The sequence below is a fragment of the Sorex araneus genome, chromosome 3 (assembly GCF_027595985.1).
Source record: "Sorex araneus isolate mSorAra2 chromosome 3, mSorAra2.pri, whole genome shotgun sequence".
Taxonomy (NCBI): Eukaryota; Metazoa; Chordata; class Mammalia; order Eulipotyphla; family Soricidae; genus Sorex; species Sorex araneus.
In genome coordinates, this window is record NC_073304.1 from 32,883,505 (window position 1) to 32,903,542 (window position 20,038).

Sequence of the window (20,038 nt, forward strand, 5' to 3'; positions counted from 1 at the left end):
GAGAAAACAAAGGCCCCCCTCAGGTGACAGATTAAGTCACAGGACCAAAGGAAGTGGCCAAGCTCGGGGAGGCAGCTGTGTTGGGGGGTTGGGCAGAAAACCAGGGGAATGCTATTGGGGTGTCACCTCAGACAAGAAGAGCAACACTGGGCAAGGGTGGGGAGTGGGGGGCAGCTGATCATCCTGTAATTCGATTCTGAGACCAAGGAGGGATGGGGGTCCCAGGAAGGGCAGGAGGATGGATCAAGGGATTCCACTGGGTGCCAGTAAATAAAATGTAAGCACAGACGTCAACCAAGACAAGGCCTCTAAATTTTACAGAGGGAATCAAAGTGAAGGAGGAGCAATTCGGATGAAACAGAGGTTGGAGTGTTTTACAAAGGGCTGCCCCGTGCATACCTCAGAGGTGATTTTAAGGAACAACTGAAAAAGGGCCCTGCAAACTCTAAACTGGCAAGGAGGTGTATCAGAATCCCTGGGACTGAGGCAAGTCCTCACAATTTCTCCGTTCCCCACCCATCCCTGGTCACTACCCAGGTAACCCAGGGAGGGAGGGCGGAGCCAAGCAGGAGAGGAGCTGTCTCTGGGAGCTGATGCAGGCCAGCCCTGTATTCTATTTGCAGCAGGAGCGAGCTAAGGCGGGGTCTCCTAAATGGCTGGCAGATCCTGGGGGGTGGGAGAGGGCAGAGGAGAGATCAGACTGGGGGGGAGGGGTGTTCACCTGTGGAATTCAACCAACTAATGCTTCCATGTGGGGTGGGAAGTCTCTGAAGCATTTTACATATTTATTTACTTTTTTCTTGGTCTATCTGTGTCTCTCAGGCTTTCATAGAACTCCTCTGGCCATCAAGGCGCTTGTATTTTGGCAACATGGCGAACATGAGCAGCACTCCGTACTGGCAACACCTGTCCAGTCCTTCGGCCTTTGGCATGGTGCTCCCTGGCCAAATGCTCTCACTACCCAAGAAAGCTTCCCACGTCTTGTCATAACTCTACATGACAAGGTAGAGCGAGAAGAGGGGAGATTCTGGAGAGTTCCAGCCTGACCCCATCCGCACTTCTGCCCCTTTGCTCTTTCTGACCCTTCCGATCCAGGAGGTAGTACCTTGTGGCACACAATGATTCTAGGGCATCGGGGCCAGTCGGCAGTCTTGCTCGGAAGCTCCCTGCCACGCCTGAGGCCTCCACCAGGCCAGGCTCCCAGGCCCAGCTGTGCCAGCAGGGTTCCTCGCAGTGAGCGCAGCAACCTCTGCTAAGGACCATGGGGGGCTCCCCAAATACTAGCATTTCGTAGGATTACCCTGGAGAGTCTCTTGCCCTTGCGCCTGGCTGTCTTCCCGGGGCACCTCGGAGGGGGTGGGCTCCAGCTTCCCTTCCCACCCCAAGCAGAGCTCCTGGCAGCCGAAAACCCCCGGAGCCTAGCCACAGCCATGCTCAAGGCCCCTCTCCACACATTCGGAAGAGCCTCATGCATGAAGGTACCGGTGGAGGAACCCAGGTGTGTGGGACCCAGGGCTGAGACCTCCAAGCCTGCTCGGATCAGGACTGGGCCTCTTCTGCCCAGATTTCCCATTTCCCAGTAGCTAGGCAGTCACACTCAGGGACTGCCCCCGGCACCGTGGAATCCCATCAATGGCCAACATCCAGAGACTTAAAAGCAAGCTCCCGTAAGTGACATCTTATAGCCTACTTCTCCCTCTGGGAGAACCTGGCAAGCTACCGAGAGTTTCCTGCCCACATGGGAGAGACTCGCAAACTCCCCATGGTGTATTCATATGCCAAAAACTAACAAGCTAGGTCTCATTCCCCTGACCCTGGAAGAGCCTCCAATGTGGCATCGTTGGGAAGGACAAGTAGAGAGAGGCTTCTAGAATCTCAGGACTAGGATGAATGGAGACGTTACGGAGACCACTCGAGAAATTCGACGATCAACGGGATGATGATGATGATGATGATGATGACCCTGGAAGGTGCTGCTGAAAAATGGGGCTCCCAGGTCGTGCTGTGGGGTAGTGTCACTGATGGAAACCTCCCAGTTCCCTCCACTGCCAGGAGTCCAACATTTAGTGCCCCCCGCAGCCTCTGTGATGTGCTGAGAAAGTGTGACAGGATTAAGGGACCTTGGGGCTGGGGTGTCCCCTCAGGCAGAACAGCTGGAGAGAGGGGGCTAGGTTATGGGGAGCCCCCTCACTAACTTCACCTCAGTCTGTGGGGACAGCAGCTCCCGCCGCTGTGATGAGGCGACCAGCTAAGTCTTCTCACAGAGACCTGTGGCCACCTCCCGGGTCTGTTTCAGCTCTAGGTGAAGGAACAAGTCCAAGACCCCAAAGCAGAGCAGAAAGAAGAGTCTAAAGAATGGGCCCGTCACTGAGTTCGCCACAGAGAAGACACGGCCGGACCTGTTTCATCAGTACCTCCCACCCCTACCTCAGAACACAGATGCTGAAGCAGCTCTACCAAGGGACCAAACCATTTTACCCAATTTCCTAGGGGAGCTCAGACTCAGCGATCATGAAACCCACGCACTTCCTGTAAATGACAGTCAGCATCTGCTCCACAGAACACATCTGACCCTCCCCGAGATCCTGGAAAGGGGGCACTAGTGTGCCTCTTGGCACAGATAGGGAAACCGAGGCACAGAGGTTTAGTCCTTCGCCCAGGTCACCTGGTGGTTCGCTTCTGTGCTCTTCCCTACCACACTGCCCCAGGGTCATGACAAAAACCCAAGCTGGTGGGGGGGGGGGGACACCGACCATTTCCCCCTCCTGGCTCTGCCCTGGGGACAGAGGTCCAAGCAGGCACAGGGGGTTCCACCTCCCCCATCTCCCCAGCACATGGCCAGCCCGGTCCCCACTCAGTCCCTGCCCTGCTCTTACCCATGATGGAAACCGGTGCAAGGGGGGTGTGGGCGGCTTGTTCCCCAAGTCCACTTCCTCCAGATCCACGTGGGGGGCCTTCACGGGGCTCTTCCTCCCTGCTGGCGGCTGCTCCTCCATCTCCATCCGCTCTGGCTCCTCTCGTGCCTCAGCCGAGGCCCCCACCTCAGGAAGACCAGGGGTGTGAAGGGCTGAGAGGGCCCCGATCTCACGGCTCACCACGTGGCTGAAGTAGCCGGGGCAGGCCTGGGGCTGGCTGTGGTGTCTCCTGGCCAGGGGGAGGCTGTCTCGGGGGCTGGCGGGAGTCCGAGCCTTGGGCAGGGTCACGCTGCTGCCGGGCCCGCCTTCGCCGGCAGACGTCTTTGTCCCAGGGAAGGGCTGTCCCTGGGGAGCCACCAGGCCGGCACCCCAGGAAGCCAAACCGTGTCTGGGGGTGCACGGCGTCCTGCAGGGCTGGCCCGGAGAGCCCTCTCTTCTCAGACGAGGTGGAAGCGTCTGGGCCTTTGGGGGCTCCCCTTGGTGGGCTACATTGAAGCGAGGGGCCTGCAAGGAGTTTTCTGCTTTGGGCTCCGAGTCCTTGTTCTGCAGAGCACCTGGGGAAGGGGCCACCGCAGCCATCTCCAGGGTCACCTGGCCCTGAGGACCATTGTCCTGCCCCATTGCCGGGGGCACTGGAACTGACAGGGCAGCATGCTGCTTTGGGGGGCCCTGCGGTTTCACCAGCCACTTTCCTGAAGGTGCCATCTGAAGAGCTGTAATTGAGGCAAAGGCAGGCATGCTAGGACAACCTTCATGCACCAGCGCACCCCCACATGCCCGCATGCCCCCGGCTGACTTACCTTCCAGGGCAACTTGAAGGGCCCCCACCTGCTCCTCTAGCTGCTGATTACAGTTCTTCAGGTGCTGATTCTCTGTCTCAAGCTGCGCAAAGCAGAAAGGGGAAGCTTTCAAATACACAGTCCGGGGGTTCAGAGAAGACGCAAATTAGAGAACGTAAATGAGAGAAGTCTAACCCTGAGAAAACTCAGAATTAGACCCAAATCCTCATTATAGATCCCATCTTTACAGACCCTCCCCGGAGCCTGGCCTCAGAGCGTCTGGTTTTAGTTGGGATGGAATTCCACTTGGCAGCTCTGGAAGTTCCTTTTCTGGTCATTGCTAACCTTTTCAGAAATCATGAAATGCAGTGCATAGATAGAAAGTGGCATAACATGGCAACTGAATGGATGATTCTGAAATTCATCCTAAGATGAACACCACCCAGTTCAAGAAGCAGAAATGTGGGCTGGATCGATAGCACAATGGGTAGGGCGTTTGCCTTGCACGTGGTCGACCCGGGTTCGATTCCCAGCATCCCATATGGTCCCCTGAGCATCCCCAGGGGTAATTCCTGAGTGCAAAACCAGGAGTAACCCTTGAGCATCGCTGGTGTGACCCAAAAAGCAAAACAAACAAACAAACAAACAAACAAAAAAAACAGAAGAAGCAGAAATGTGCCCCCACTGCAGATGGCCCGGGGCTAGCCTTTCCCAGAGTTAGGGCCCTTCTCCCCTCCCCCATTAAAGCTCTGGTCCTTCAAGTGATGAGGTCATTTCCTAGGTGTATCTAGGTTTTACCACTGAGACATGCATCCCCACACTTGCTGGTTTAGTTGTGTCCACATCTGAGTTCTAGAGTTACTCTTAAACAACTTCTGGGATTACCCCCCACGTCAAATGCTTCTGGAGGGCCCCACCAAGCAACGCTCAGAGGACCCAGGGCTCACTCCCAGGGATACTGGTCAAACAAATGAACAGTTTAGCTCTTGGGCCTGGCACCACGGTGCTGCTTGAGCCCACCAAGGCCACACTCAGGGGTGCTTGGTGTCACTGAGGCCAGAGATTGAACCCAGGGCTTTACATGTACCCCTGATCCCTGAGCTATGTCCTCAGCCCCATATATAACTTTTAGCACTCCAAAAACCTTAATTACTAATAGCCTACTGTGGACTGGAAGACTATCCAATGACCTAAATTGTTGGTTTTTTTTTTTTTCTTTTTGGGTCACACCTGGCGATGCACAGGGGTTACTCCTGGCTCTGCACTCAGGAATTACACCTGGCAGTGCTCAGGGGACCATATGGGATGCTGGGGATTGAACCCGGGTTGGCCGCGTGCAAGGCAAACGCCCTACCCGCTGTGCTATCGCTCCAGCCCCTCCAATGACCTAAATTGTTGATTAACACATTTTAAAAATGCTAACTACATATTGCATCCTTACCATAAAGCCGGAGAAAATAAAATGCAAAAAGAAAAATTTTACAAGGAAAATAATACCCACAGTACTATATTCATCAACACTGGGTACAAGAAAATTCATGTGAAAGTGGACCAGCACAGTTCTAACCCACATTGGAATGAGAATTATTCAAAAAAAAGAAAGAAAGAAAATGAACTGGAGCGATAGTACAGCGGGTAGGGCGTGTGCCTTGCATGCAGGTGACCCAGGTTCAATTCCCAGCATCTCATGGTCCCCCGAGCACCGCCAGGAGTAATTCCTGAGTGCAGAACCAGGAGTAACCCCTGTGCATCACCAGGTGTGACCCAAAAAGCAAAAAAAAAAAAAAAAAAAAGAGAGAGATAGAGAGAGAATTATTGAGCAAGTATAATGAGAATTAAAGAGCTGTGTCTGGCTTCTTTGCTTCACTACTGTCTGTGAGATCTATGAGCTTGGCTGCTGCATTTCCTTTTAAATGAAATCCAATATGGGGCTGGAGAGATAGTAAGTGGGTAGGGTGCTTGCCTTGCATGCGGCCGACCTGGGTTAAATCTCTGGCATTCCGTTTTGTGCTCCAAGCCCTGATCCCTAAGCACAGACCCAGGAGTATACCCTGAGCACAGGCAGGTGTGGTCTCAAACAAACAAAGAAATGAAACCACTGCATTTCCCTGAACACCTTTTAGCAAGGATCAGAGCTGTGAAACATGCATCAGTAAGCCTGACATCAGCTTTGTCCCCACACTTGTACCCTAGGAGGTTAACTAAGATATGAGTCCACAGAAAGGACTGGGGACAAAGTGAACCAATTATCCCCCTCAGAGAGACACTCAGGGGTGAACTATTCATGCCAGAATAGTTTTTTTCCAGGCTTCAATTTTCCTTTTTTCTGTTTAGGATGGGACTATCTTATTAAATTTTTTATTTGTTTGTTTTATTTTTCAACCAGGTACACCATAGCTTCTAGCCTGGAGCATCCTAAATAAAGCTACAGCAATGATCAACTATGAAAATGATGGACAGGGATGGAAAATAGAACAGGAGTTATCAGGGCTGGGAAGAGTTAGTTTTCATGGACCCACACACACACACACACACACACACACACACACACACACACACCCCTGCACAGAGCTCTGTAGCACCTCTGGGACCTACCACCACCACCACACACACACACCCTGCACAGAGCTCTGTAGCACCTTTGGGATACACACACACACACACACACACATCCCTACACAGAGCTCTGCAGCACCTCTGGGACCTACCACCACCACCACCACCACACACACACACACACACACACACACACACACCCTGCACAGAGCTCTGTAGCACCTCTGGGATACATACACACACACCCCTACACAGAGCTCTGCAGCACCTCTGGGACCTACCAGCACACACAGACAGACACAGACAAACAGACACACAGACACACACACAGACACACACACAGACACAGACACAGACACACACACAGACACACACAGACACACAGACACAGACACACACAGACACACAGAAAGAAACACACACACACACACACACACACACACACACACACACACACACACACACACACACAAACACCCCTTGTACAGAGCTCTGCAGCACCTCTGGAACCCACCCCCGACAAAAGAAGAAAAGGGAACTGAAGCTTCTCAGCATTAACAAAACAAAGGCCACTTGAGGTCCCACCAATAGGTGCCAAGAGGGGAGGAGCATAACCAGTCACCTTCCCAGCTTCCAAGAGGGGCTTTCCACTCACCTCTGATAACTTCAGTGTCACCCACTCTTTGATCTTCGCAGCTTTTTCCTGAATGACTTTTGCTTCTTCAGCTCTTATCAGTTTCTACAAGAAGGGGAGAGGGGGAAAGACTTTAAAAAATCTCAGCAGTCATGGGGTTAAGAGGCAAAAAGTGATGAGAAGACCAAGCTACTAGGACCAGGAGGCATAAAGTGATGAGAAGACCAAGCTACTAGATTGGAGAGGTAAAAGAAAAATTACTCAGGGTTGGAGAGATAGTACAGTGGGTAGGGCACTTGCTTTGCATGTAGTAGACCAGGGGATCCATCCCCAGCACCCCATACCACTGCCAAGAGTAATTCCTGCATGTAAGGTAAATGCACTATCTACTGTACTAACGCTCCAGCCCATCTGTTTGTTTTTTGTTGTTGTTAATTTCCCTTTTTGCTTTTCATTTGTTATTTTTTACAATTATTAAATTATTATTAACAATAATTTATAATGATTATAATAATTAAATTATATATTAGCATATAAAATAATAATTAAAATGAACAACCAGGGGCTGGAGCAATAATAGCACAGCGGGTAGGGCATTTGCCTTGCACGCGGCCGACCCAGGTTCGAATCCCAGCATCCCATATGGTCCCCCGAGCACCGCCAGGAGTAATTCCTGAGTGCATGAGCCAGAAGTAACCCCTGAGTATCGCTGGGTGTGACCCCAAAACAAAAAACAAACAAACAAACAAACAAACAAACAAAAAAAGAACAACCATAAAATGAGACGTCTCTTAGGGGCATCAAACAGGAAAAAAAAAGGCAAAAAGATGCTAGTTTTGAAAGTGACAATGGCCTTGCATGTGGCTGACCCAGATTCAATGCCTGGCACCCCATACTGTCCCTCAAGTTCTGCCAGGGGTAATCTCTGAGTACCACCAGGTGTGCCTCTTCGTAAACCCTCCCCCCCAACACACACAAAAATCTTAAATATTCCATTTTTGACTACTTCTGCTACTTAAGTTTAGCTACTATGTTCTTTAACTCTGTGATGTTTGTTTGGACTTTGCTCAAGCTTCTCTCATACTTTCTGAGTCCTTGTTAAAGTTTTTTTTTTTTTTTACACAGTTCCCATTACCACCAGCATCATTAAGTATTATTTAAACTGTTGCTTTGAAATCTTCAGGTAACGTATGTGCCTGCGTCAGGTTAGGTGTTCTTTTCAGCTGCTATCTCAATCATCAGTGATCCATGTCTCTGTTAGTTCTGGTGCTCAGAAGAGCCTGGGGAATGGCTGGGAGTTTGTGGTCTGGAGTACCTAACACTGGCCAGAGCACCAGGCCTGGGGCAACTTGGGGATTCACAGTCCCAAAGACTTGCTGTGTCCCTGAGTTCAAGCATGAGACCATCAAGATCATTAGTTCCTGCTGTCACTGGAGCATGCTGATCTGGGTGGTGACCAGGGAACTATGACAGGTTAAAGAGGAGGCTGGCTCTGTTTGTTTGCTAGGAGTGAAGGGTCTTGATATTATCTCCCAGCCCCTAGCTAGCAGAGCTATTGACTGGGCCTGGGTGGAGCTCTCAGGAATTTGCCTTTCGGGTCTGTTGCTACGGAGAAGAAGATCCAAAATGGCCCCATGAGCTCTGCTCTCAGCAGTGCAGGAGACAGGTCACCAAGATAAGCCTGCCATTGACACCCACCCTTGCTTATAACTGCACCATTCCAGTGTTCTAGGTAGAGGGCTGCAGAATTGTGCGACTCAATATTCAGTGCCACCACCCTGCTCTCCAGGGGCAAGTTCCATTCTCATGAATCTCTCTCAGACCGTAACTGCTTGCTCCACTGTGGGGTTGCTTTCTCGGCAAGAGTCTTTCTGTCTCTTTGTCCCCACTGGAGAAGCTTTGTCCCTCAAGGTTCCACGGTCTGTGTCTGGATATATCAATCTAAATTTTGGCATTAAGTTGTTGGTTGCGGGAGGAGAGAAATGTAAGTTTTCCTTGTGTTTGCCATCTTGGCCCTGTCATGGCAAAGTTCTTTTTTTTTAGACAGAAATTTCAGCATACCTGTCAGCATCTTGTTTATTTCTTGCAGTACCAGATATTGAATGAAGGGCCATATAATCTGTGGTTTAGATACATTCTTGACCCCTGTCACTATTTTAAATGTATACCTCTTTGACCTAGTTGCTTAGAATGGTTTGTTGGAATATTATCTGATAAAGCAAAAGAAAGCAAAATACTCAGAACTAGAAGTAACCTAAGGTCCACCAATAAAAGGTTGGCTAAATAAACAAAATGAAAGTGGAAAGTTGTGCTTCCATACATAAGAAACATTCAAAATGAGTAGGAAGTGAAAGACTGGGGATGGAAAAAAAATGTTACTCGTCACTTTATAACCTCTAAGCTTTTTACTTTTCTCTCTCTCTCTCTCTTTTTTTTTTTTTTTACCATATGTTACCAGTACATTAAATAAATAAGCAAAGCCAAATGAACACTTAACTACAGCATTTCCTTTTTAAGCAATCCAAGGGACAGAGAAGATGGAAGAGTGAGGTGTGTATTCCTCCCATACAACTGTTTATTTCCTCCTAGTGCCCAACTAAGCCCGGGCTCACTAAGAGCTGAAAGAACACTGAGTTGACAGAGATCTACCATGAGCTGTATTAAGACCATTTTTGGTTCTGATTCTGAGTCACCTCTGGCAGTGCTTGGGCTCACTCCTGCCTTTACGCTCAGAGATCACTCATAGTGGAGCTGGGTAATTGACTTACTGGCTATACTATTTATTTGGCCCATCACTTGGATCTTTTTCATTAAAAAAAAAAAACTATAGTGAAAACTATATATGCCCTCTCATCCACCAGACAAAGCTGGACCCTCACCTGTAGGGGACCCTGTCACTTCATTTTATCATGTACAGCTCTGCTTTCCACCTACTCCCTAACTTATTTATTAATATACTCCCCAGTGATGAGGTCCCAGAAACTGGGGGTACAGGATGGGAAGGGGATAGTAGGGGATAGCCCTGACTGTTAAATATAGGTGCATCAAGGAGAGTCCTTCACCAACAGTAAGAGGATAGGGGTATGCAGAGAGCAAGCTCTGTACATAAAGGCACATCCAGCCTGACAGGGAAGGGGACAGGCTTCCTTCATCACACTGGGGACAGATGCAGTAGGCAAGAGGGAGGCTATGACCTTATTAGGTACCCCCCACTAGCTTCTAGAGGTTTGGGGGTCCCAAGGTGCTGTGCCCATCCCCCACCCGCCCCTCTAGATAAGAGTAACTCACTGCAGATTAGGACCCAGAGAAGGTCATGGTGTTGGGCAGCAAATGAGGTGGAAAAGGGAGGGATATGGGCTGGAGGCTCTTTGAAACCCTTTCGACCAAACACCTCATTACTGAGACTACTCTGAAATTCATCTTTCGGTGCAGTGAATAGCTATCTACTTGAAAATCAACTTCTTCCATCTCAACTTCCATAAAGAGTGTGACACATAGGTGTGGGGGATGCAGCATTATACCTATGGAACAGGAACTGAAAGAAAAAGATGGAAATGCAATGAAAATTTTGACACAGTCTCATCCCAAAGGAATTTTCACAAAGATGTTCAACAACATTAGAAAAGCTGTATGACTATGGAGAAATACCTATGGATGGATGTGTTTACCACAACACAGCACACTTAACCTGCCCTTTTTTTTTTTTTTTTTGCTTTTTTGGTCACACCCAGCAATGCTCAGGGGTTACTCCTGGCTCTGCACTCAGGAATTACTCCTGGCGGTGCTTGGGGGACCATATGGGATGCCGGGGATCAAACCTGGGTCGGCCGCGTGCAAGGCAAACGCCCTACCCACTGTGCTATCGCTCCGGCCCCTTAACCTGCCCTTTTTAAAGAAGACCACACATGCTGATACTGTAGAAGATTTTTTTCAAAGACTTCCATGCTTTAAATGAGCTTTTCAAACTTGTGAGACTGTACGTTTGAATTTCATGTACAGCTCTTTGCTTGTCAGGAGCTAGACTTTGCGATTTGATATTTAAAATTATATTTAGTCTTTTTGCTTTAAGCATTGCTTAATTAACTCAAACTTTTTTTTTTTTTTTTGCTTTTTGGGTCACACCCAGCGATGCACAGGGGTTATTCCTGGCTCTGCCCTCAGAAATTACTTCTGGCAGTGCTCGGGGGGCCATATGGGATGCTGGGAATTGAACCCAGGTCTGCCACATGCAAGGCAAATGCCCTACCTGCTGTGCTATCGCTCCAGCCCCCACTCAAACTTTCTTATATCACGCATTTTAAAAATCAGGATATAAATAAAGGGATTGGATTGTTTCACAATTCGCTATTTAAGTTTTTGTTTATCTTTTTACTATTGAGGAAGCTCTACTTGGAAGTGTTGAGGGGAGGAGGGACAAAGAGATGGGGCTCGGGCTCTAGATGGAAGCCTGCTTCATGAGTAGAGGGGAGAAGGCAGATGGACTAGAGAAGGAATCACTAAGAAAATGATGGCTGGAAGAATCAGTCGGGATGGGAGATGTGTGTGGAAAGTAGGTAATGGACCAAACATGATGACCTCTCAGCGTCTGTGTTGCAAGCCATGATGCTCAAAAGTAAAGAGAGAGTATGAGGAATATTGTGTGCCATGGAGGCAGGGGGAGGGTGGGAAAGGGAGGGTATACCGGGGATATTGGTGGTGGGGAATGTGCACTGGTGGAGGGATGGGTGTTTGATCATTGTGTGATTGTAACCCAAACATGAAAGCTTGTGACTATCTCATGGTGATTCAATAAAATTAAAAAAAAGAGAGAGAGAGAGAGAGAGAGAGAGAGATGGGGCTCGAACTTAGGACCTTATACATACAAAGCAAGTGCTCTATCACTTGAGTTCAGGCCAAAGCACTGATGCCCTTAAGCTTCTATTTTTATGTTCCACAGTGGGAAAAAAAAATGTGCTCTATAAACATGCAAAAAGTATACAGGCAGAGAAACCTCCTTGATTAGCATTTTACAATTTTCAAATGCTTGGTAATTTGGGGAGAGAGTCTGTGTTATCACCACTAGAGATTTAAAGGATGTACGGAGCTCCAGGATTTTGCTGAAACAGAGCTCTGAAGACTGCACTGGTATTGAATAGAAGTACGAAGAATTCTCAGTAAGATTTCTGTACACTTGAATGAAGGCAGCTATGTTAGACCTAGTGCCTATTTAGCGGAATGCTCTCTGGAAGGACGTATCTTGGCCTTTTTATGAAGTAAGATCTAGACTGAAACATCGGATAGAATTTTACCTTCCTATAAGGACATTCTCATAAGTCACAGAGAAAAAGCCCTCCAAGGTGCATGAATAAGGGGTGATTCCAGAACAAAAAAGAAATGCTTATAGCACTGTCAGTTTCCAGTGGGACTGGTCTTCAGAAAGCGCTATCCCTGGTGGGCAAGTGTGAGCATGGCAGTGACTTTGGGCAAGTACCATAAGTAAAGAAGTGTGAACTTCAGTGAATACTGTGGCCAGACATACAAGGGTCACACACAGTATGGCCCTGCACGGTATCACATCTAAAACTCTGTACAGGGGACTGGAGTGAGAGCACAGTGGGTAGGACACTTGCTTTGCTTGGCCGGTCCGGGTTTGATCCCAGACACCACATATGGTCCCCCAAGCAATTTCTGAGTGCAAAGTCAGGAGTAACCCCTGAGCATCACTGGATGTGGCACAAAAACAAAACCAATTCTATATGTTGGCAGAGAAATGGCTCCAAGGGCCAGAGAACATAGTTTGCATGCAGGAGGCCCAGGTTTGATTCCTAGCCCTGCCTGGTCCCCCAAGCACTTCTGGCAGTGAACACCATGGCAGGATTAGGACCTGAAAACATGCAGTGTGGCCTCTAAACAAATAGACCAAAAGTGTGTGAGTAACACAGTCTGCAACGAATGCAAGATCCAGTCACTACAAGAATATCAACAACAGTAAAGGGAAGGAGAGGGAAGGAAGGGGATTATTTTAAAAATGGAAAAAACACTACTGGCTTTAAAAATACATATGGAGATGATTTTATGTTAACAGGTTACATCAAACAATATCTTCCTGGTTAAATGATGAGATTAGGAGCTTTTGCATACCCTTTTCACAATACACAGATTTTATTCTACCATTATTCTTCTATCTTATCTGTAAAGACTAGAAATATAGACCTAATTTCTGAATCTTCACCCTGTAATAGGAAGAAAGATAAAGTTTTTCTCATGCCTTCAGTGAAACGTGGCTTTTAACAGTCATCCTCCCAAAGCAAGATCTGTATTCAAAGAAGAGCGGCAGCAAACCTTTGAAGCTGTCTTTGAAACTTACCTGCTAGGAGTCACTGGACTGAAACATAACCCTCTGGGTCTGCACCATCTCCTCTAAGAAAGGGCACAGCTGGGACTAAACCCAGCTCCACTGACTTAGAGAACCATTTTCTTCCCATTTGGATCTTGGTGTACGGACAACATCCGCAATGTTTTGGTATATGTGATTACTAATGTCCTTTTAATAATATAATGACAATTACTGTCATTTAGAATGACAGTCATGTAATTAATTCCAATTAGTACTGCAATGTTTTTCTGACCAAAGTTTAGCAAAAACATTTTGCACATCAATCCCCCAGAACAGTGCCATTTCCAAGCATGCAAAAGAGAGAAGATATCTCTAAAATCAATGGGGAGTTTATTAGAGAGTCTCTCAGTCAAAACTTCTAGGTTATCACCACTTTGAGGTAGCACGAAGTGCCCCAAACAAACCAGGACACACCCTCCCAGGGAAAGGTCAGAGAATGCAGGAGTGATGCCCAGTTTGCCGTGAGAATGTTAAAGATACTATCGAGGGGCTGGAGCAATAGCACAGCGGGTAGGGCATTTGCCTTGCACGCAGCTGACCCTGGTTTGATTCCCAGCATCCCATATGGTGCCCTGAGCACTACCAGGGGTAATTCCTGAGTGCAGAGCCAGGGGTAACCCCTGTGCATTGCCAGGTGTGACCCAAAAAAGAAAAAAAAAAAAGACACTGTTGAGGGCAACATGGGCCTCCATGGAGAAAGTTCCATGGGGAAACTCAGGTCCTCCGACCACACTGGGAGGCATGTGTTGGGAATAAGGGAGCTTTGGCAACAGGGAAATAGTGGGTATGTAAGGCCAGTAGCAGAGGGAAGGGACAGAAACAGGATGAAGTTAGTGAGAGGCGGAAGGGAAGAGACTACGCAGAGGAAATTGAGGAGCAGGGTGGGGATGAGTGTTCCAAGTGTCCCCACAGCAAAGGACTGAGCACAGCTCAAGGACAGGCCGTGGCCTTGCCCGGGCTCTCGGGGGTTCAGGAGTGATGCCCAGCTGTTCAGAGGAAGGGGCGACTTTGGGCTCTGTCTGTGCTAGTTCACTGTGGAAACTTCAGCCAACCAGCAGACTGTTCCAAGTCACGCTGCTCTGATGTGATAGATGCGTGGGACATACCAACATGCGTTTCCACAGATGGGCAGGGAAGAAGGTCAGAATGGAGAAGGAAAAGTTCTCTTTCACTCACACAGACTCAAGTCTGACTCTAAGCACAGATTAGCTGAACTGCTTTCCCCACAGTCCTCTGAGATGGAATCTTACGAATATTTTTTGTGTGTGTGTGCTCAGGGGTTACTATGGGCTCTGCACTCATAGATCACTCCTGGTGGGCTCAGAGGACCCTATGGGATGCCAGGGATAGAACTTGGGTCGGCCATGTGTAAAGCAAGTACCCTACCTGTTGTATAATTGCTCTGGCCCTTACAGATGCTTTTATAAACTAAGAATCTGGATTGAGCTCTAAGTAGATCACTTTCTATATCGATAATAAATCCATTCCATTTGTAACAGGTATCTATTCTGTTTGTAACAGGTAATTCATTCTCTGGGCCAGAGCATTTGCCTTGCACGCAGCTGACCTGGGTTCGATTCCTCCACCGCTCTCGAAGAGCCCAGCAAGCTACCAAGAGTATCCCACCCACACGGCAGAGCCTTGCAAGATCCCCGTGGTGTATTCAATATGCCCAAAACAGTAATAACAAGTCTCACAGTGGAGATGTTACTGGTGCCCGCTTGAGCAAATCGATGAGCAACGGGATGACAGTGACAATTCATTCTCTATTTGGTCATCAGCATTTACTAACAATATATTAAAGAACTCTTGTTTCCTCAGAGTCATGTCTTTTTACTAGCTATATATGGTCTAAAGCAAATTGATAAAAAAGTGGTATTTGGTAGTGACAGCTTTACAAATACTAAGTTTTTATTGTCTATACATGAGTAGGTATAAAAAAACTCAGTTAATATTTATTAAAAATCCAAGATTCTATAATTTTCAATTCTATAAGGAAATAGACACAACAGTAATGAAATCAATTAAAATCTTGTGCTAATTTGTTTTCTATCAAAGAAATAAACTTTCTGGAGAATTAAAAAAAAAATAGGATCTGGGCTGAAGTTATGCCCACAGGCACGGTAGCAGCTGCTAGAGACGAGATTCAAACCCGGACTGCTCCGCCTTCAAGGCCCCTTCCCCACTGTCCACCTGGCTTGGCTCCTATGGGACCTGTGTGAGACTCAAGTGGTACAGTGAGAGGGAAAACCTAGCAAGAATGTCATGTGGAGACATGTGGACAGGCTCAGGAGGAGGGAGTGTCCGCACATGCGGGCAAGGTTCTAGCAGAGCGGAACCGCTTCCGAAGCTGGCGACAACTGGAATTGCAGCTGAGCGGGCACTGGCACTCCAGTTAAGAGTCGGGTCCTTACCTGCTTCTCCAGCTGTGCCTGCAGCTGGCGGATGAGCTCGTCTTTGCCTTGCAGGGCTTTAAGCAAGTCCTGGTATTTCCGGTGCAGGCTGCCTGCTGAGTCCACATTCTTCAGGTTGGACAGTTTCGCCTTTTCCTCCATCACACCCATCTGAAAAATATCCATCAGCTCAGGAGGCCGAGACACAAGACATGTGTGTGATTCGGACACAAACACTCCCCAGTGCCCAGGTTCGTGACACCCAGCAGAGCCCTAACCTCGGGCAGCCAGTTAATTCAGTGACCACTTCTTTTTGTTAGTTTTTGTGTTTTTATTTTGGGGCCACATGTGGCAGTGCTCAGGGGTTATTCCTGACTCTGCACTCAGGAATTGCTCCTCATGGTCCTTGGGGGACCATCTGGGATGTTGGAGATCGAACCCAGATTGGCTGCGAGCCAAGCAAGCGCCCTATTGGTTCTACCCTGGTGACGACCTAAGTTCAGTGACCAGACCACCTCTTAAGACTTCACTTGGGGCAGAGGAGGAAGTGACAAGGAAGGCAGAGCCAACTGTTGGGCTATCCCACACTGGGGGCCCCGGCAGCAATGAGCTGGAAGAACAGTCCTGGAGAGGAACTGTTCCAGCCTCCCTGTGACAGTGACCTCTGTTGCTCTCTGAATGACCATGAGTGGTCCCCTAGTCCCCAGACTTCTTGTGGCTAGAAGGCCCTGGAATTCGCTTCAGCCAATGAAGCTGAGTGGAAGACATGAGAGTTCTGGGCTAAGGCACGTAAGAGGCACACAAGCTCTTCCCCTGCCACAGTGCAGAGGTTGAATGTTCCAGATGGTTCCACTAGCGAGGGGCAGCTGCCAGGGTCCCTAATCATGTGTGCATCAGACTACCTCAGTGAAAACAAAGCATGATCAACCCCACGGAGATGCCAGGTGTTGCTTCTGTCTACATGTTTCTTAGCACAACACAGCCTGCGAGAACTAATCCACTCACCCACTCCTGGCCCCACCCTCAGCTACACTCCTCCATACCCACAGCAAGCTCAGAGGGCTATGGCATGACTCCAGAGTCTTCTCGTCTCGGTAAGGAGCTCATCAGTGGGATGAGTGTGCCCGCAGGAAGAGCTAGTGGCTACTTCCCTTCTCCCGCACACTCCCGCCAGGCCTCTCCCCCAAGCCCCAGTTACCTGGGTCTCCGCATTCTCAGCTCTCTGCTCTGCCTCTAGCAGCCTTTGTTCCAGCTCCTGCATCTGCTCAGAGAGGAAGAGGAGAGATCGGTGTAGTATCCATACTGTGAACATGGCGGGAGAGATAGTACAGTGGATAGGGGCACTGGCCTTGCACACAGCCAACCTGGGCTCAATGCCCAGCACCACATTATGGTTCCCCAAGCACCACCTGGGTGATTCCTGAGCACAGAGCCAAGGGGAAGCCTTGAGCACTGCCACCTGTGGCCCCAAAACCAAGGTGGCTGGGATGGGGGAAAGGATAACTTGGTGGATTGGGCAGACACTGCCCAAAGGTTGGGCTTACACTGCCCAACTCAAGTGGCTCAGAAGGTCATCAAGATTTGCATGACAACTCTTGGCCCCCTTATTCTGAATTATGGGCTGGGGAGGAGCCCAGAGTAATGTCCCCTCTGCTAAGAGAGGAAGATCTTGATTCCAGAGAGGGGCAGCAAGATGGCTGCTGTTCTTTCTGGGACACCCTCTCCCTTGGTCCTGCCTCAGTCATCTCTCCCTGAGGCCACTCTTTTCTCAGCACTGGACTATAGGCTGTGCCCTGCCACTGCTGCCCGTGCCTGTCATGGGACAAACTCCCACGTGCACGTCTATCACAGCCTCAGTGAGAGATTGTTCCTAGAGAATGTTCCTTCCCATCCTAGAAGAGACGGCTGGCCAGCAACCAATCCTTCCTTGGCCCCTCTCCAGGATATCTCTACTGTAATGGTCTCACAGGTATCCCTATGTTTAATTTCTTTACTTTGAAGGAGACATACTTTTTTGGAGTTTTGTTTTAGTTTTGGGGCCATACCTGGCAGTGCTCAGGGGCTACTCATGGCGCAGGAATCATTCCTGGTAGTGCTGGGGGACCATATGGGATGCTGGGGGTTGAGTCAGGGTCAATCGCGTGCAAGGCAAATGCCCTACATGCTATATAATTGTTCTGGCTTCAAGACATACTATTAAAACTTTTTCTTTTGGGGGGGAAGGGGGACAACCAGTGGTGCTCAGGGTTCACTCCTAGTGCTTATGAAATCCTCTGGGATGCTGGGGATTGAACCCAGGTTGGCCATGTGCAAGGCAAACGCCCTTCCCACTGTACTATCATTTCAGTTCCATATTTCCAAACTCTTAGCTTGCCATCAGTAGAGAGAGGCATGTCTCTCAGGTCTGAGTGGGAGGGTGGAGTGGGGGGGGGAGAGGGGATGTCAGCAATTCTGGACTCTGAGGCCAAATGGCCCAAGCAAAGGAACCAACTTTCTTGCACCTGAGGCTTGCTAGGCACCAGGTCTAGAGGCCATCACTCTCCACGGTGTCCCTGTTGCTTCAAGAGCTCCTGGCTTGGCGAGAGGACAGAGTACCCAAGCTCAGCTCTCCATGTGGCCCTGGCCAGGGTTAAGCCAAGTGCTGCACAAGCCCACACCATCACACGAAGGCCGGGCGGAAGCTGGGCCGGAACACACCTAGCTCTCTTGCCAAGGGCACGAGCCTCAGCCCAGCTGGCGTCAATCACTTCCTGCCGCCTCACCTGGCCCCAGGTACACAGCCTAATCCTAGAGGCCTCATGTCCCTGGCCTAGCACTCCTCGAGGTTGGACAGGTCTTGCATTCCAGGCTGCAGCCCAGCCCTCACCAACCGCATCCTTGCACGTCGGGCCTTTCCTCTGGTTACTCAATCTCTCCCTGTGGGTCTTTCCCCTTTGGCCTCTGACTGGACACTCACCAGGGGACGGAGCAAGAAACTTCTCCTCTCATCCCCAATCTCTCACCTTTTAGTTGAAGCTCTACTTTCCCTTCCTACTAAAGGGTGGAAGAGGAGATGCCCTCAGAATGGTGTCTGAAGGGAAAGGAGGTCACCTCAAAAGGGTTCATGTTTGAGGGCTCGGGGCACCTCCTTCCTCAGGGCGGCCACTAACCCTTTCTGCACATTGCCTGTGAAAGGATCCAAGGAACCTAAGTCAAACTCGAGACGTACAGCCCTGGGGCTGAGGAGTTAGCTCACGGGGCTGAGCACGGGCTGTGCACGGCACTGTCTGGTACCCTGGGCACAACCAGGACCGACCCCAAAGACTAAAAACCCATAGGACAAAAATGCTCCCTGGGCTCCCAGCAGATAGGTACTTGACAGGTATTTTGACAGGTATTTACCTGCTCATTTCTTGTTCTGTCCTTTCTCTCCTGGGCTTCACACCCATCATGGCTTCTCCCAGCTCTCAAACCTGAGAGCCTGTGTTGGTTCCAGCCAGATTCAGGGGCATTACTTATTCCAGTCAGCTGGGCTTTCCCAAATCAGTCCTTGGGTATGTCCCCATAGGAGTCCCTTGACCGACCTTCAAACAGTTGTTTTGCAGTCAGAGAGGTAAGAATCTACATAAACTGGTAGTCTGGCTGCAGAGGTGGCTGCAGACAGCTCTATTCATGGAGTGGGGGCGATGGTCGACACAGTTTTGGTCCCCAGAAGTCAGGTTAGTCCAGACTCTTCCCCTTCTGGCCCCAGACCTTGCTGGGCCAATCAGATTCTCCTCCAAGAGACCAAATTCTGGGCTCTAGAGCTGAGCAGGCGCCACGGGGCTACCCTGGAGAAGGTGCACACACTTCCAGGTCAAGACTGCCAGGAAGGGGTCGGAGCGATGGTACAGCGGGTAGGGTGTTTGCCTTGCATGCCGCTGACCCGGACTCGCTGACCCAGCATCCCAGATGGTCCCCCAAGCACTGCCAAGAGTAACCCCTGAGCATCACTGGGTGTGGCCAAACCCCCCCCCCAAAAAAAAGGGGGGAAAAAGACTGCCAGGAAGTTCCTTCATTTGTGGGAGTGGTCCCACGGGCTTTCTAATAAATTCCCTTCAGCTATCCAGTTTTTGTCCACATCAGTAACAACTCTGAATAATGTAATACAGTGTGCACTTAAGTTCTTACAAAGACAATAAAATATTGACTGGGAAGACTGGATTTCTGAAAAGTTTCCAACTTAAGTCTTCAGCTGAGCCTCTGAGGGCCAGCTTTATAGTGCAGAAGACATGGTATTTATTTTTTTTAACATTTATTATATTTATTTGGTTTTTGGGCAGGGCTCAAAGCATACTCCTGGCTCTGCATGCAGGGATCACTCCTGGCACTGCTCAGGAGACCAAATGTAGGGATCCAACCAGCGT

General features: G+C 49.2%; 1 protein-coding gene across 1 annotated transcript in view; it reads right to left on the reverse strand.

Moving 5' to 3' along the window:
• PLEKHH1 (pleckstrin homology, MyTH4 and FERM domain containing H1) overlaps nucleotides 1-20,038 on the reverse strand; it is a 66,952-nt gene that overhangs the window by 24,049 nt on the left and 22,865 nt on the right. The window contains exons 3-7 of the mRNA XM_055131161.1: nucleotides 16,852-16,914; nucleotides 15,675-15,824; nucleotides 6,906-6,989; nucleotides 3,716-3,797; nucleotides 2,877-3,628 (exon numbers count right to left, since the gene is read on the reverse strand). Of these exons, the coding sequence (XP_054987136.1) occupies nucleotides 2,877-3,628; nucleotides 3,716-3,797; nucleotides 6,906-6,989; nucleotides 15,675-15,824; nucleotides 16,852-16,914 (1,131 nt within the window). The remainder of the gene's footprint in view (nucleotides 1-2,876; nucleotides 3,629-3,715; nucleotides 3,798-6,905; nucleotides 6,990-15,674; nucleotides 15,825-16,851; nucleotides 16,915-20,038) is intronic.